The following is a 15605-nucleotide window of genomic DNA, read 5'->3' on the forward strand; positions in this document are numbered from 1 at the left end:
CTCCTCACCCAGCACCCCAAGTCCTTCTCCTCAGGCTGCTCCATCCAGTCTCCCCCAGCCTGGGTTTGTGCTGGGATTGCCCCAACCCATGGGCAGGACCTTGCCCTTGGCCTGGTTGAGCTCCATGAGATCCACACGGTCCCACCTCTCCAGCCTGGCCAGGTCCCTCTGGATCCCATCCCTTCCCTCCAGTGTCACTGCACCACAGAGCTCGGTGCCATCAGCAAACCTGCTGAGGGTGCTGGATCCCACTGTCCATGGCACCAACAAAGATGTTGAACAGGATCAGTCCCAACACCAACCCCTGAGGACACCACTCATCACTGGTCTCCACTTGGACATCGAGCCGTTGACCACAACTCTTTGAGTGCAACCATCCAGCCAATTCAGTTCCTTATCCACGAGTGGTCCATCCATCAAACCCACTGTACACATACCCTACATAGTCTACTGTGCTTCAGGCACTACAGGAAAAGCACTTCCCCTCTAATTTCTGCTTAGACCCATCTATCTTTGCTGAGTTTGCTTGGTTTCAAGCTGCTGTTAACTTGATGGGTCACTGCAGGTAGCAATGCTGTAGTAAAGTGCTTCTGATCCCTGTGGAAGAGGCTGGAAGGGTGAGGAAGGACATGAAACTTTCCTGCTTGCTCAGTAACATGCTCAGAAGGAAGAACACTGAAAGGAAGTGCAGGGAAGGCTCAAGGGTGGTTCAGTGGGTTCCTGTGGTTGCCTCCACCAGTGACTCACTGAAGGACAAAATCACTTGGTTTTTGTTCCTCTGGTAAGCAAGTGCAAGAGAGGGAGGAACAGGATGATGATGATGATCATGATGACAATGGTCATAAATAACCTCCATTTTATTCCTAGGTTTGCCCCCCACTTCTTTACTTGCTCTTTGGAATTCTCCTTTGCTTCTCTTGAAGTCCTGGATTTCTTCATGCTACCCTTGCCCTTCCTCCTCCTTAGGTTGTTAATAATGTGGATCAGGGTGGTGGTTTCTCACAAGTTAGGGAAAGCCTTGGCTCCAGCAGCACAGAAGTATGCCAGGATGCTGAAGTGCACCCAGCTGTTGGCAAACCTGCATTTTCATTCCGTTCCAAAGACAAAACTCATGGAGCTGTTCATTGCAGTGGGAGACTTCATTCTAGAGTTGTTATAATACTCTGTTTCCATAACAAATGAGCTTCCTGTCATCTCTGGGAAGTGCTGGTGGAAAAGAGCCACATTTTGGGGTTCTATGTATCACATTGGCTTGCCTTGTGTATCATAGCCCATGGCAGGGGGGTTGGAACTGGGTGATCTTAAGGTCCTTTCCAACCCAAATTGTTCTATGATTCTGTGATAGCCAGTTTAGTCACCAGCTGAAAGAGCATCCAGGGTCTGAAGCCCAGGAGTATCCCTGATTTTAAAAGCACTGTGAAATGCTGGGGCTTGGTCTGCTTTCTTGCCCTTTGGAAATGGTCTGCACTTCACCAACCACTAGAACATAGGAGTAGAAACTTAGCCTGAACTAACAGATGGGATCGTAGAATGATTTGGGTTGGAAGGGACCTTAGGATCATCCAGTTCCCACTGGTGAAATTGGCTGTGCCTGTGGTTTTACATCTCTAGAGCAAGATCCCCTGCCTCTTGGCTCACTCCACGTTCCTGCAGGCAAGGAAATGAAGAACCAGACTTTACTCTGCATGGAGCAGCTTTCGGAGCCGCAGGAGTGATGTGGGGATCAGGCAATAACACGTTGGGATCTTGACAGAGCTCTGACTGCTGTCTGTGTTTCCTCAGATAATAAAGCTGAAAGCAGAGGCTCGTCTGGACCTGCTCAAGCAGATCGGGGTGTCCGTGGATACGTGGCTCAAGAGCGCCATGAACCAAGTGATGGAGGAACTGGAAAACGAGCGCTGGGCCAGCCTGCCCTCGGTGACCAACAACGGCTCTTCACACCTGGTAGGGCCTCCGTCGTCTCAACCTCACCTTGGTTCCATGTGGCTCTTTCCTAGTAGCAATTCCTAACTTAATATTGAATATAAACCAGAATTCATCATAAATCATTGAATTGGGGAAGGGTTTGGGTTGGAAGGGAGCTTAAAGCTCCTCCAGCTCCAACCCCTGCCACAGGCAGGGACCCCTTCCACTGGAGCAGCTTGCTCCAAGCCCCTGTGTCCAACCTGGCCTTGAACACTGCCAGGGATGGGGCAGCCACAGCTTCTCTGGGCACCCTGTGCCAGTGCCTCAGCACCCTCACAGGGAAGAGCTTCTGCCCCAGAGCTCAGCTCAGTCTCCCCTCGGGCAGGTTAAAGCCATTCCCCTTGGCCTGGCCCTACAGGCCCTTGTCCCAAGCCCCTCTGCAGCTTTCCTGCAGCCCCTTCAGGCACTGGAGCTGCTCTCAGGTCTCCCCTTCAGGAGCCTTCTCTTCTCCAGGCTGACCCAGCCCAGCTCTCTCAGCCTGGCTCCAGAGCAGAGCTGCTCCAGCCCTCGAGCAGCTCCATGGCCTCCTCTGGAGCTGCCAGTACCAACAAGGAGAAGAGAAACTGCTATAAGACCTCACAATGTGTTTATTTTCTTTCATCCCTTCCATGCCTGGCAATGCTGAGCTGTCACCTTTGGCACTAGAACCAAACCCATGTGTTGCTCTTCACCAATAACCAAGCAAAATAAAATTCCTGAAGGTCAATTTGCCTCAAATAAATCTTAACTTTTCTGATTTTCATGCTTTTAATATTTAACAAAATTCAGAGGCTTTTTCAAAGTCTTGGTTTTCATCTAGATACTTCCCTAACTATAGCCTTCATACTGGGTTAAAAATGACTTCATTCATACTTTATCTCCCCTTCAGATTAATCTTCATCTTTGGACACCCAGAATGTATGTTCTGAAGAGCAGAACTTGCAGGGGGAGCAGGGATGTGGTTTTTCTTTGCACTGCAGATGATTTGCTTCCTTTTGCTGACCACCTAAAAGAAACAACATCTCCCTTTCAGCAAGAATGTGGAATCTACACACAAAATTCCTGCTCATTCCTGTGTTTCTTTGTGCTTCTTTAGTGTCCTCTCGATAATGGTGGCAAAGCCATAGAGGGAAAAGGGGGTTTGGGATGTAGAGGTGTTATCATCTATGTCAGCTTTAGTTCAAAGAAGTGAGCGCTGAATGGAGTCTGAGCACATGCTTCCCGTATCCTCACTTTGTTGCCTTCAGGCTGTTGGGATGTCTCTCCAGGGACCTTATACAGAACTCAGACACAGTGACAGTGATATGCAGGAAAGGTTGGTGTAGGCACTCCTCAGTGTAGTCTGTCTCTGCTTTATTCCCATGGTGAGTGGTATAATTAGAGATTAAAGCTGTAGTATGCAGATCCATGCTCCAGTCTTCCCAAATCCCAGAGGAGTTCTTGTACTGAGATTCCTTTCAGATCCTTTCTACATGAGGAGATGTTACATAGCTGTGTTTAACAGTGCCTTTTTTCCCTTTCTTCTTGTACTCCACCTCCTTTACTTGCCCTCATGCACGCTGGAATGTGCCCAATGCCTTGTTCTCTGTCTCATCACACACGCCAAGAGCCAGCCCTGGAGCCAAGCCCTGCGCTAGTCCCTGGTGAGCCAGCAGATGCCACAGAGTGGGAGGCTAAACTCTGAGCCTTATTTTCCCCTTTTACACTTACATACGCTCCTGTGTGAAAACAAGGATGCTGTTGACCTTGGCAGCCAGCTGAGGACAGCAGGAGATGGAATTCTTAGAAGGCCAAAGGCCAAAATTACGCTGCTTGCAATTATTAGAGGAATTACTGCAGCGTGTCACAAGCAGCAGTTTCTCTTCAGCTTTGAAGAGGGATCAGTGTTCACTGCTCAGAAACCAGGTACCCACCTCCTGTACGTGGTACCCAGCTTTGCTCTTTGATCCAGGGAGTCTGTTCAGCAAAGCTCTCCATGTGTTTCCTTGTAAAGAGTGAAAAAGGAGAAAGGAAGGTCAATGCCTACATTACTACAGTAATATAATGAGCTGAAGGAGTTAATATCCCATTGCCTCTCCAGTGGGCTGATTTTGTGATAGAATTATGGATCCACAGCCTGGTTTGGGTTGAAAGGACCTTAAAGCTCATCCAGTTCCAAGCCTCTTGCCACGGGCAGGGACCCCTTCCACTGGAGCATCTTGCTCCAAGCCCCTGTGTCCAACCTGGCCTTGAACACTGCCAGGGATGGGGCAGCCACAGCTTCTCTGGGCACCCTGTGCCAGCGCCTCAGCACCCTCCCAGGGAAGAGCTTCTGCCTAAGAGCTCAGCTCAGTCTCCCCTCGGGCAGGTTCAAGCCATTCCCCTTGGCCTGGCCCTACAGGCCCTTGTCCAAAGCCCCTCTCCAGCTTTCCTGCAGCCCCTTTAGGTACTGGAGCTGCTCTAAGGTCTCCCTGGAGCTAAAATCATTTGACTCAGCAGCAATTATAGGATCATAGAATCATGGAGGCTAGAAAAGACCTTTAAGTCCATATATATATATATAGTGATCTTGATCTTATATCTATTTTCGTACCTTTTTTCATGTGTATAATCAAACTATGTCATCACTTTCTACCTGCATTTCTTCTTGTCTGTGCTGTCTCATACCTTCAGTGTAATTGTCTCATGTACTTATTCTTTGCCTATGCTGTCTCTCATCACTAATGTGTTGAAAGATGAGTTTTAGGAAACAAGCTGCTTCATTTTCTGTCTCATTGCTGCTGTTTTCCCTCTTTGCAAACAAATCCATTCAAGGAGGTTGAGCAGCCCCCACACTGAAAATGAAACTGTCATTTTCTGCCTCGTGTTAGGAAACCAGGAACAGATGTTTTCTGAAGGACTCTTTCTAGACATGATACACTCATTTCCATGATGTTTCTTGTGGCTGTCAGCTGGATCAGCTCCTGCTGCTGGGACATAGACCATGCACAGCAAAAGGCAGTTAGAAACCAGAGAGGGAAACCTTACATTTGCCATAGTTTCTGCTTGGTTGGGAATACATCAAAGCACGAGGCAGGGCAGTGATTTGCTGTTACAGCAACATCCATCAACACATTCAAGCAGCAACAAATCAAGCTTGAATCATAGAATCAGATAGGTTGGAAAAGAACTTCAGGTCCAGCCTTTACCCAGCATTGCCAAGCCCATCACTAAACCGTGTCACTAAAGGCCTCATTGAGAATGTGAGGGGGAAATAATCATCTGAATTGCCAGATTTTAGCCTAAAAACTGCAACACTACAAATTCATCTGAGTTGGGAAATGATGAAGTTTTGTGCTCTTCCACCCCAGGTCTAGAAGAGCAAAGATGCTGCAGAGCAGAGGTACAGCATCACCTGGCTTAGGGAGGCTGCCTTTAGTCTCAGCCTAACTTTGTGCTGATTTATGAGCCCTCCGTGAGGAAAACCAAATGCACTCCCAAATTTAAAGGAATACATAGAGGGAAGATGGCAAACACAAATACCCCACAGCATTGCCTTTGGTTGGAAGGACTGGCCTGCTTTCACATGAGAGAAAGTGTTTATTCAGGATGTCATCCAGGCAGGAGGCCAGAGCACAGCTCATGGCACTGCTGCCCCAGCTGCCCTTATGGAAACTTGGATGTTTCCAGTGTCTCGACTTGAGGTTCTGTTTCAGCTTTTACCCCTAGTTTTTAATCATTCTTTCTCTAAGGATTGTTGTTTCTTGCACCAAGCCCATTGTGCAGAACACACCAGTGAGAAGCTGATTTTTCAATTCTTCAGCTCTTATTTTTGTGACTTCAAGTATTTCCATTGAGGCTTCACTTCAGACTCCTCCTCACAAGTGCATTCAGCCTTAGCAGCAGAAACTCTCAGTCAGTGACTCCTTTTCTCATTCAACTCTTTGCTGTGCCTCTCAAATTGCATCTCCAAAGGACACGAGTCCCTCTTTATAGCTTATAGGGAATAAATAACTGCCCATCAGTGCGGTTAGAGCTTCCAAAGTCTTCTCTGGTTCTTAAATCCACAGTGCTTGAATGAGGAAATGCATCTGAGTTAGGCAAAGATGTAGTTTGGTGACAGCTCTTACTCTTTTCTTTCCCTGCATTTGCTTTGTTTGATGACCTTCCTCACATTATTTGGGAATCATGTTGGATATTATTTAGTTATTGGGGGCTTTGTCCAGTTTGAATGATCATAAATAGTAAAAAAACACGTTGAAGGATAATGATCAATTCATTTCCATTGTTATTCCCTTTTCATTTGAGGGTCTGATGCCCAATTTCATTTGTTTGAACAGGGAAATGCTGATGCAGAGAAGGAAGAAGGTGAAGAGTTTGAAGACAGCATGGATGTGTTTGATGACAGTAGTTCTAGTCCTTCTGGTACTCTAAGGAATTACCCTCTCACCTGCAAAGTTGTTTATTCATACAAGGTTTGTGAGTTATCTTTTTGTGTCGATTTGATCAGAAAACTGAATTATGCAGCAAACATAATAGATGTAACGGTGCTTATGGCACTTGAATAGAATCACCACAGAGTAATAGACTGCTTTGGGTTGAAAGGACCTTAAAGCTCATCCAGTTCCAACCCCCTGCCATAGGCAGGGACACCTTCCACTGGAGCGGCTTGCTCCAAGCCCCATCTGGTGTCAGCGTTTGGCTCAGTAATTAAATATATGTAGCACCTAGTTGTGACTATCTGCAGCAGTAAATTCCATGCCATCGTGAAACACATTTAAACTACACTTCAGCACAGTCCTGACGTCTGTTCCCTATTTGCAGCTTGCAGAGATGTCCCTGCCTGGCTTCAGGGCCAGCAGATGTGTGTGTGCTGTTACAACCTGTTGTAATTCCTCTTGCTGAGCCGGTGGGGCTGTAGTAGAGATGCCTTCTCAGTGTCAGGCTGCGTGACAAAGCCCCTCTTTGTCCTGTAATAGTGAAACCACCATTCATGAGTGCAGGCTTTGCTGACAAACTGCATTCAGGCTGGTTACGTCTGCTAGCACTGCTAGGTCAGTTGTAAATCACACCATTGTGGAGCCAAAGCCAGTGGCAGACATGGACCTAGAGTACAGAGTAATTAGAGATCCCAAAGTAAATAGGGTTTGACACGTTGATGCTATGCAGGGTGCTTCTGTCTATCCGAAATGAAATAGGGCCTTGTGAACATCAGTAAGTGTATAGAAGAAGACTTATACTATGTTTTAAACTATGCTATATCATAGAATTTTCAATTCTTGAAACCACATAAGCTTCAATAAAAGTCTGGATGAGAATGTTCTTTACACTGCCTGGCCTGCACACTTTGATTTTGTAATCTTCCTGTAATACACTTCAGGCTTCTCAGCCAGATGAATTGACCATAGAGGAACATGAGGTGTTGGAGGTGATAGAAGATGGAGATATGGAAGACTGGGTAAAGGTATTGTTTTTCTGAGATTGTTTTCTTTTCGTAGAGTCATAACAGAATGGTTTGGGTTGGAAAGGACCTTAGGGCTCAGTTCCAACCCAGGGAAGAGCTTCTGCCTAAGAGCTCATCTCAGTCTCCCCTCAGGCAGGTTAAAGCCATTCCCCTTGTTCTGTTGCTACAGGCCCTTGTCCCAAGCCCCTCTCCAGCTTTCCTGCAGCCCCTTCAGGCACTGGAGCTGCTCTCAGGTCTCCCCTTCAGGAGCCTTCTCTTCTCCAGGCTGCCCCAGCCCAGCTCTCTCAGCCTGGCTCCAGAGCAGAGCTGCTCCAGCCCTCGCAGCAGCTCCATGGCCTCCTCTGGCCTTGCTCCAACAGCTCCACGTCCCTCTTGTGCTGCTGCCCCAGAGCTGGATCAGGGCTGCAGGGGGGGTCTCCCCTTCACACAGCAGAGGGGCAGGATCCCCTCCCTGAGCTGCTGCTCACGCTCTGGGGGTGCAGCCCAGCACACGGGGGGGTTCTGGGCTCAAGCGCACACTGAAGCCGGGTCGTGGGGAGCTTCTCCTCACCCAACAGCCCAAGTCCTTCTCCCTGGGGCTGCCATCAATAATTTCACTGTTACTTTTAAAAACAGAACTCGGGCCAGGAGAAACATTTGGACTCTTTTCAGAGCCATAAGCAAAACCAGAGAATCTTTTATGCCCCTCTTTTCACAGGCACGGAATAAAGCAGGTCATGTGGGCTATGTGCCAGAGAAGTACCTGCAGTTCCCAACGTCCAGCAGTCTGCTGAGCATGCTGCAGTCCCTCGCCGCACTGGATAACAGATCACACACCTCAAATAACTCCACGGAGGCTGACTTGGTCTCAGGCACCCTGAATGGAGACTCCAGTGGTAAATACCAGTAAACAACTAAAGTCTATGTCAGCCTTGTTCTCAAAGGATTCTGCATGTTGAGGTTGGATGCTGCATATGAGAGTGTCTCCTATTTGACCAGTTTCTGAGTACAACTCTTCTCAGTATTTACCAGTCTCATATCAAACCTGCGTAATTTATCTGTCTCTCAGAGTTGAGATTAACTAAAATTAAGGAAAACCAAAACCAGAATCCCAGCCTGGTTTGGGTTGAAGGGACCTTAAAGCTCATTCAGCTTCAACCCCTGCCACAGGCAGGGACCCCTTCCACTGGAGCAGCTTGCTCCAAGCCCCTGTGTCCAACCTGGCCTTGAACACTGCCAGGGATGGGGCAGCCACAGCTTCTCTGGGCACCCTGTGCCAGCGCCTCAGCACCCTCCCAGGGAAGAGCTTCTGCCTAAGAGCTCAGCTCAGTCTCCCCTGGGGCAGGTTAAAGCCATTCCCCTTGTTCTGTTGCTACAGGCCCTTGTGCCCAAGCCCCTCTCCAGCTTTCCTGCAGCCCCTTCAGGCACTGGAGCTGCTCTCAGGTCTCCTTGGAGCCAAAATCATTTGATTCAGCAATTATAGAATGATGTTGCTTGGAAAACCCCTTTAAAATCATTAAGTCCAACCTTAGCTGTATCTATAGTATTGTTTTTTTTTATGCCTCTCCCAATTCCGCTTTTATTCTTCCTCTTCCATCCTTCAGTGTGTTTTGTGAAAGCACTTTACGATTACGAGGGCCAGACGGATGACGAGCTGTCCTTTCCGGAAGGAGCCATCATCCGCATCTTGAACAAGGAAAATCAGGATGATGATGGCTTTTGGGAAGGAGAATTCAACGGGCGCGCTGGGGTGTTCCCGTCCGTCTTAGTTGAGGAGCTGACGGCCTCAGAAAACGGAGAGACTCAGTGGATTGGAGATATTCAGGTATGTAAAGAGTTGAGGGGTTGGGGTGAATGGGGGGTATGAGTTTGTTAGGGTGGTTTTGCAGTGCTCAAAGATTTGCTTCTTTGGGAGGGGAAAAAAAAAACCAAATTGGGACCAAGTTAAGAACGAAACCCCCTAAATAATTCAAGCAAAATAAATCAGAACCAATTTAAGGAAAAAAAAATCAAATCAGAACCAGGATAAAATGAAAAACCCAAACCTTGAGTGCTTCACTTTGAGTTTCTTTCCCAACCTAATAGTGCCCAACTGATGTATTTTAGCAAATGTAATGGATCTGTGGATAAAGGCAATTAGTTGGGTGGAAAGGAAATGAAGCCAAGGAGGAAATTCCCAGTCTACTTCCTGTAATGAATTTATGGCATTGACTGAGACATCAAATGCAGGCTGGCAGAAAGAATTACAGGCTGCCTCAGCCCTCATTTAATGTTTTCATACTGAAATCTGTTCTGTATCCTCTCAATCTGGAAGGGCAGAGCGCTGTCAAATAGTGAATTACAGTGTTTTTTGCCAAAACGGCCTCATTTCTTATTTTTTTTCTTAATGTTAGAAAAATCAGACACATTCTCCTGTGTAACTGGGCTAGAAACTGGATCTTTGTGTTCCCTACAAGGTAATTTCTCTGGTACTTTTAGTCTTTGATTGAGGCAGATCACGAAAACTTCACTTTTACATGATACATATGATAAAACTCACTATCATCTTGGAGCTTTTGTGTGAGAGGCACACTTGGCCAAGTGACTTTGCAGCTGACCTTCCCAGCGTCTGCATTACCTGGGAGAGGATGAAGATCGCTGCTCAGTGGCAACCTGTGATTTAACACACAGCAATCACTGTTGGGTAGCTTGGTTTTGCTCCTCAAAACCCTACCTGACAGCACTTTCGAACACGTAATTCTCCTCCAGGGGACAGCTTTTGTGTACTGATGTGTCACTTCTAGTGCAGGGATGCGGCACACAACTGGCTGTGCCTCGAGGGGTAGATGAAAGCTGTTAAGGAGTGAGTGAGGTTTGCTGCAAGCCCTGTTTCTTCTTCCCACAGGTATCCCCAACTCCAAAGCCTAACCATGCCCTTCCACCGCTGCCCCTGTATGACCAGCCTCCCACTAGCCCCTACCACAGTCCGGATAAACGAGGTTCTCAGTACTTCCCCAGATCACCCTCAACTAACGGTAAGAGATTTGGGGATGGCCAAAGAAATGGCTCAGCAAGATGCTGATGGGTTCAAACTGAAACAGGGGAAGTTTAGATTGGATCTAAGGAAGAAGTTCTTTCCTGTGAGGGTGCTGAGGCACTGGAATGGGTTGCCCAGGGAGGTTGTGAATGCTCCATCCCTGGCAGTGTTCAAGGCCAGGTTGGACAGAGCCTTGGGTGCCATGGTTTAGTGTGAGGTGTCCCTGCCCATGGCAGGGGGTTGGAACTGGATGGTCTTAAGGTCCTTTCCAACCCAAACCATTCCATGATTCTATGCTTCAGTTTGAATGTTCCTGTTTCATACTTGGGGGTGGGGGAAGAAGCTTTTTTTGCCACCTGAAGTTCATTCAGTGATATTGAGGGGCTTGGTTTTGATGGGTTCTTCCTTCCCCCTTCAGAAAACAGCTTCAGCTCAGAGTCCCCTGGATTCTCACAGCCTCCACGAGTTCCTCCTGAAAGTTCCTATGGAAAACTGCGACCTGTGAGTTAAAACCTAATCCTGATGTTCTCTTGAAGCTAGGAAGGTATAAAAGCCAAGTTTAGGTGAAGCAGGATGCGTGCGTTCAAAGCAGGGGGGTGATGCAGCGCTGATGATCTGTGTTCTGCGGATGCAATTACTGTGTATTAAAGCATGTTATCTCAGATGAAGACTGCAGGGGAAGGTCTGTTCACTCCCCTTTGATAATAGCAAAACTGTGCCCAAAAGCTGGAGGACACAAGAGCTCTTGGAGATGAAGTAAACACTAGAACAAAACAAAGCTGCACTTGTTTAAACACTTCCTCATTGTGTTTAAAGATGCCCTTGAATCTTACCCATCCCCTCTCCTTCACCTAAGCTGCTCTTCCGCCTCTGCCTTTATAGGTGTGATACCTCTGTGTCTCTGCATGAGGCATGTAGATTGTGAAATCTAACCTGTGGGGAAATTGCATCTATAGTGAGAGCAAAATAGGTGGGAGGTGATAAACTCAGAGTGCCTTTGCAGGCATCGGGAGGTTATTTCTGGCCTTGACACATAGAATAACCCCTTAAAAGAGCTAGAAAAGGGGGTGAATAAATGCCAGAACCATTTAATTCTATCATTCGTACAGTTCTCCTCCAGTGTGCCAGCAGACACATCTGCTTGCAAGCAGTTTGTGGTAATGTGTGGACTCCATTGCATTTAGGGTTAAATTTACTTCCAGACCCCTTGATTTGAGAGGTTTGGGTTTAAAAGTCTGAATTATAACATCTATATATTCTGTTTTGTCTTTGCTGCCTCAAAAGAGAGATTTTGCCAGAAAAGGAAAGGAAGAATTTAATCCCTTTAAGACTTGCAAACTCCATCTCCTAGGATTAACTTTGCAATCAAGGTTGGGATGGTTTCAAAGTCCTAAATCAAATCATATTCAGTTGCATTGTCCTGGCATCCTCACCGGTTGCACAAAAAAGAGTGTTTTGGACTATTCATAAGTTATATTCTCATTATTCCAGTTAGTCAGTGAGTTACCTTTATCCACAAGGCAGAGGTAGTGCTGCATCGTTTAGCATTTAGCTATTCAACGGAGAAGTTTCATATTCCCTTGCAAAAAGATGCTGATTCAGCTTTCCCATGTAACAGCTTTATATTTCATGAGTTTCTTGCAGTTTAGTGTCTTTTCAGGATGTTACTCCAGTGTCATGCCTTAACTGGGAGGATTTCTGTTAGTTTTGCATTTGAAATATGCCTGGTTTGAAAATACTGTGTAGTTTATTATGTTATTGCTCCACAGTTTATGTTTTCCATAGCAAGTCACTCCAGTGTATTCTGCAATCACGTGCCAAAACTCCTGCCATGCAATGCTGTTAGCACTTAAGATAAGCTCTCTCAGGAGCAGTAATAACTTTATTGATGTGGCAGAGTGTGTAAATATAGCATCAGATTTCAGGTGTGTATCGTTCAGGTCAGGGATTGAGTAAATACCAATAAGCCACTTAGATGCAGCAAGACATTGTTGTAGCTCCCAGTCCACGTGAGTTCCAGGCAAGGGCATCATCAGGTTTCAGCCTTTGATGTAAGATCCAAAGTGTATCCCAGGTTTAGGTACTGAATTATCCATGGGTGCATGCAGAATAAGTGGGATACTTCACTGCTGGGAGTGCTAGTTATCCTGGAGGAAAGCCACCTAAGAGTAATGACAAGTTATAGAGGAGAGCCTTGATGGCTTAACTGGGGATGGCTGGACCTGAATTCACCTGGTTTCTCGCTGTAGTTCTGTTGATCTTCATACATAACCTGCACCTTTGCTTCATCTGGAGGTACGAGCCTAAAAATGCTGGTTTAGTCTATACAAGCTCTGAAATACTCTGATAGTTACAGGCTGGTTCTGGCTGTTTCAGGTACGAGCAGCACCGCCACCCCCAACACAGCATCACCGCCGGACCACAGAGAAGATAGAGGACGTGGAAATCACCCTGGTGTAACGATGGGACTAGTTAAGTAGTAGTGCTACAATCAAGACCAAACGTGGTATTTGGTCGAATCTCAGTTTTTAGGCACCTTTGCATGATGAAGACTTTGACTAGAACAAGAGATAGGGAGGATTTTATGTGGCAGTGACCTGGTGGACTCCTTCCCGCAGTCATGACTATTTTGTGCCTTTTGAGTTTGTTGCTTTGATTTATATAAGTCATTCTTCCTCTCTTAGCACAAAGCAAGACAGGCCAAACAGCGAGCAGAGGATTGCCTTGGAGCAGGTTTCTCTCTTGGCTGAAGATGGTCAGTTTTTATATGGAGGCTGAAGAGAAAGAGCCTCCTTCATGCAACTTAGTCATAACGTCCTTCGACCACGTGCATTAGTACAGTATATTACTGTTGCCATAGGAATGTGTTAAAAGATTGTCCATTCTTCAAGTAGCATTTACTTTGTCTGATTAGGGATTAATCAGATTTGCAGAACGAAAAGAAAGGGAACTGAAATAAGTATAAATAGAGGCTGGCTCCTCTTCAATCCCCTTGCAGAAAGGAAGAAACAGGCAAAGAATCTTCTAGATGAGGCAAACTGATGCAGACCATACGTTAATGCACACCTCTTCAATGATGAACAGTTCAACTGTTACGTCCTTTGTATTCATATTTATGCAGTACATTTAGGAATAGAGTATCTAATCTGGAGGTGCTGAATTAGTAGCAACATCTTGTTTCATAGCATAAACCAACTGGTAGAAAAGTTAAGTGAGATTTTTGTCTAGATCTGGAAATTGAGCTTCTTTTTTTCTTTTCTTAGCAGATTTTGGGGGGGTTTTGGTTTGGGTTCTTGTTGCCCAAGTATTTGGGTCACTCTTCTCCCAGTTATTGCCGTGTGCTTTATTATCCATCATTAGCAGTGTATCTTTGGCATCAGGACATCTTAGGAGTTACATTTAGAGTATTTACATGCATTAGTTAGTTTTGGCATTGGATGGTCCTGTAGCATATTCCCACATGGACACCCATTCATTAGCCAAAGCCAGGGAGCCAGGAGAACCTCTGGCTCCTGTGAAGCCTTCAGGCCACCGTGGTGGCCAAGACCACAGTCTCCAATTGCTCTTATAGGCAAGAAATAGAGAGTAAAAGAACTTCCCAACCACTTCTCAATTGAGATCTCTGAAAAAGGATCCTTTTTGTTCTTGAAATGGTCGGAGGAGAGGGGAAAACTGGAGGAAAAGGGGTTTTCTTTATGAACTCAATGATTTTCAGCAATCTCCATCAGATCAAAGGCATCATCACAAGGTAGGGGTTTCTCAGCTGTTGTAAGGGTTCTGTTGCTTTTGTGTCTTCATTTTCTTTCCTAAGCCAGTACATTCTCTACCTTTACTTTATTAACAAGGGCTATTTTTTGAGGCTGCATTTACAGAAAACAGAATAAAAACCAACCCATCTAACCGGGTTTTACCATACACTTCACACATACTTGTCAATCCCAACCCAGGCTGTTTGCCAACCTCCTTTCCCAGTGGGATCTCGAACCTAGAGCGGAGCTGGTTGAAGAAACCCAGTCATGGATCAGTGCTGAAATCAGTGCCTGTCCAATGAAGTCTTTCCCATACGCGTCGTTCTTTTGCACCTCTTGTCCTGTTGATCTGTTTGAGGTCTTTTTATGTGTTTTATCAAACTTATTCTTAAGTTTAAAGAAGAAAAAGAAGTTTTTAAAGAGAAAAAAAAAAAAAGGATTTAACTGTTTGCAAACCATTTGGAAAGCTTCACCACGCAGAAGAACAACTATTGCCATCGTAACGTTCACCTTCGCTTTCTTTGGCCAGTTTTTCCTTGTGTCCTTCATCCCTGGACTTTCCAAACAGCAGAAAGCGTTATTTAAAGTCTCTTTTAGTTGTATTTTAAGATATTTTCTGTAAGAGCTGCTAATTTTATTTAAAAAAGAAAAACAGACAAAAAAAAAAGGAAGAGAAGTTGTACAAAGACGCCTCCTTTTTACCTATGATTTCTTCATACAGGGCATGTATTGGACGTCTCATCGTGTACAGCGTCAGTACACTGAAAGCATAGGTGCAAGATGCTTTCTTTATATGGGCTGTAAAAAGTTTGTATTTATTATGTATAAAAAGTTGAATAATAAAAAAGTGGAAGTAAATCCATGACGCAGGAGCCGTTACGCAAGGTTTGGCCATCAATCCACGGGGAAAACCAGGAATTTGGGGATGAAAACAGACATTTTCTTGGCTGTTGCTTCTGTGCTTTATGCTTTTACGTAGAAATGTGAATCTTCTGCTCAGAAAAACCCTTCTGCACCACTTAGAGTGGTCTTTAACCATCCCTTTCAGGTGGTATTTATATGAGGGACTGAAACGATGCCCTGAATGAAGAGCCTGTAACAAAGCTCCACTTAGCAAAAGAATTGTTCAATTGCCTTGATGCAATTAGGGTAATTGCATAACGAAAGAGAGGGATTGATGATAACTCTTCAGTGTGATTGTCCTTTAATAGGCTTGATTCGCCTAATTGTGTGAGGAGAATTCCTGCTGCAGCCCACAGCCCTTTAGCATTAGGGTCCCTTTTTTTTTCCCTACAGGCCCTTGTCCCAAGCCCCTCTCCAGCTTTCCTGCAGCCCCTTCAGGCACTGGAGCTGCTCTAAGGTCTCCCCTTCAGGAGCCTTCTCTTCTCCAATGGCTCTGCTTCCCAGACTTTCAAAAGGGAAAACGAGAATTGGATGGAAGTGATGGGGCTTTGTGATAAAATTCACTACAGATTAATTGGGCCAGGGTTGCTGT

At 45.8% G+C, this 15605-nt stretch overlaps 1 protein-coding gene across 2 annotated transcripts in view; it reads left to right on the forward strand.

Moving 5' to 3' along the window:
• The window catches only part of FCHSD2 (FCH and double SH3 domains 2), a 149495-nt gene extending 134527 nt beyond the window's left edge, over positions 1-14968 (forward strand). For both annotated transcript variants that reach the window (XM_062639140.1, XM_062639141.1), the window contains 8 exons: positions 1783-1944; positions 6243-6377; positions 7283-7366; positions 8064-8241; positions 8950-9170; positions 10230-10359; positions 10780-10862; positions 12738-14968. In XM_062639140.1, coding sequence (XP_062495124.1) covers positions 1783-1944; positions 6243-6377; positions 7283-7366; positions 8064-8241; positions 8950-9170; positions 10230-10359; positions 10780-10862; positions 12738-12821 — 1077 coding nt within the window. In that variant the 3' untranslated portion in view covers positions 12822-14968. The remainder of the gene's footprint in view (positions 1-1782; positions 1945-6242; positions 6378-7282; positions 7367-8063; positions 8242-8949; positions 9171-10229; positions 10360-10779; positions 10863-12737) is intronic.
• Positions 14969-15605: the final 637 nt, after the last annotated feature.

Source organism: Pezoporus occidentalis, unplaced genomic scaffold (genome assembly GCF_034315485.1).
Source record: "Pezoporus occidentalis ecotype Australia unplaced genomic scaffold, CSIRO_AGI_Poc_V1 ctg6, whole genome shotgun sequence".
NCBI lineage: Eukaryota > Metazoa > Chordata > Aves > Psittaciformes > Psittacidae > Pezoporus > Pezoporus occidentalis.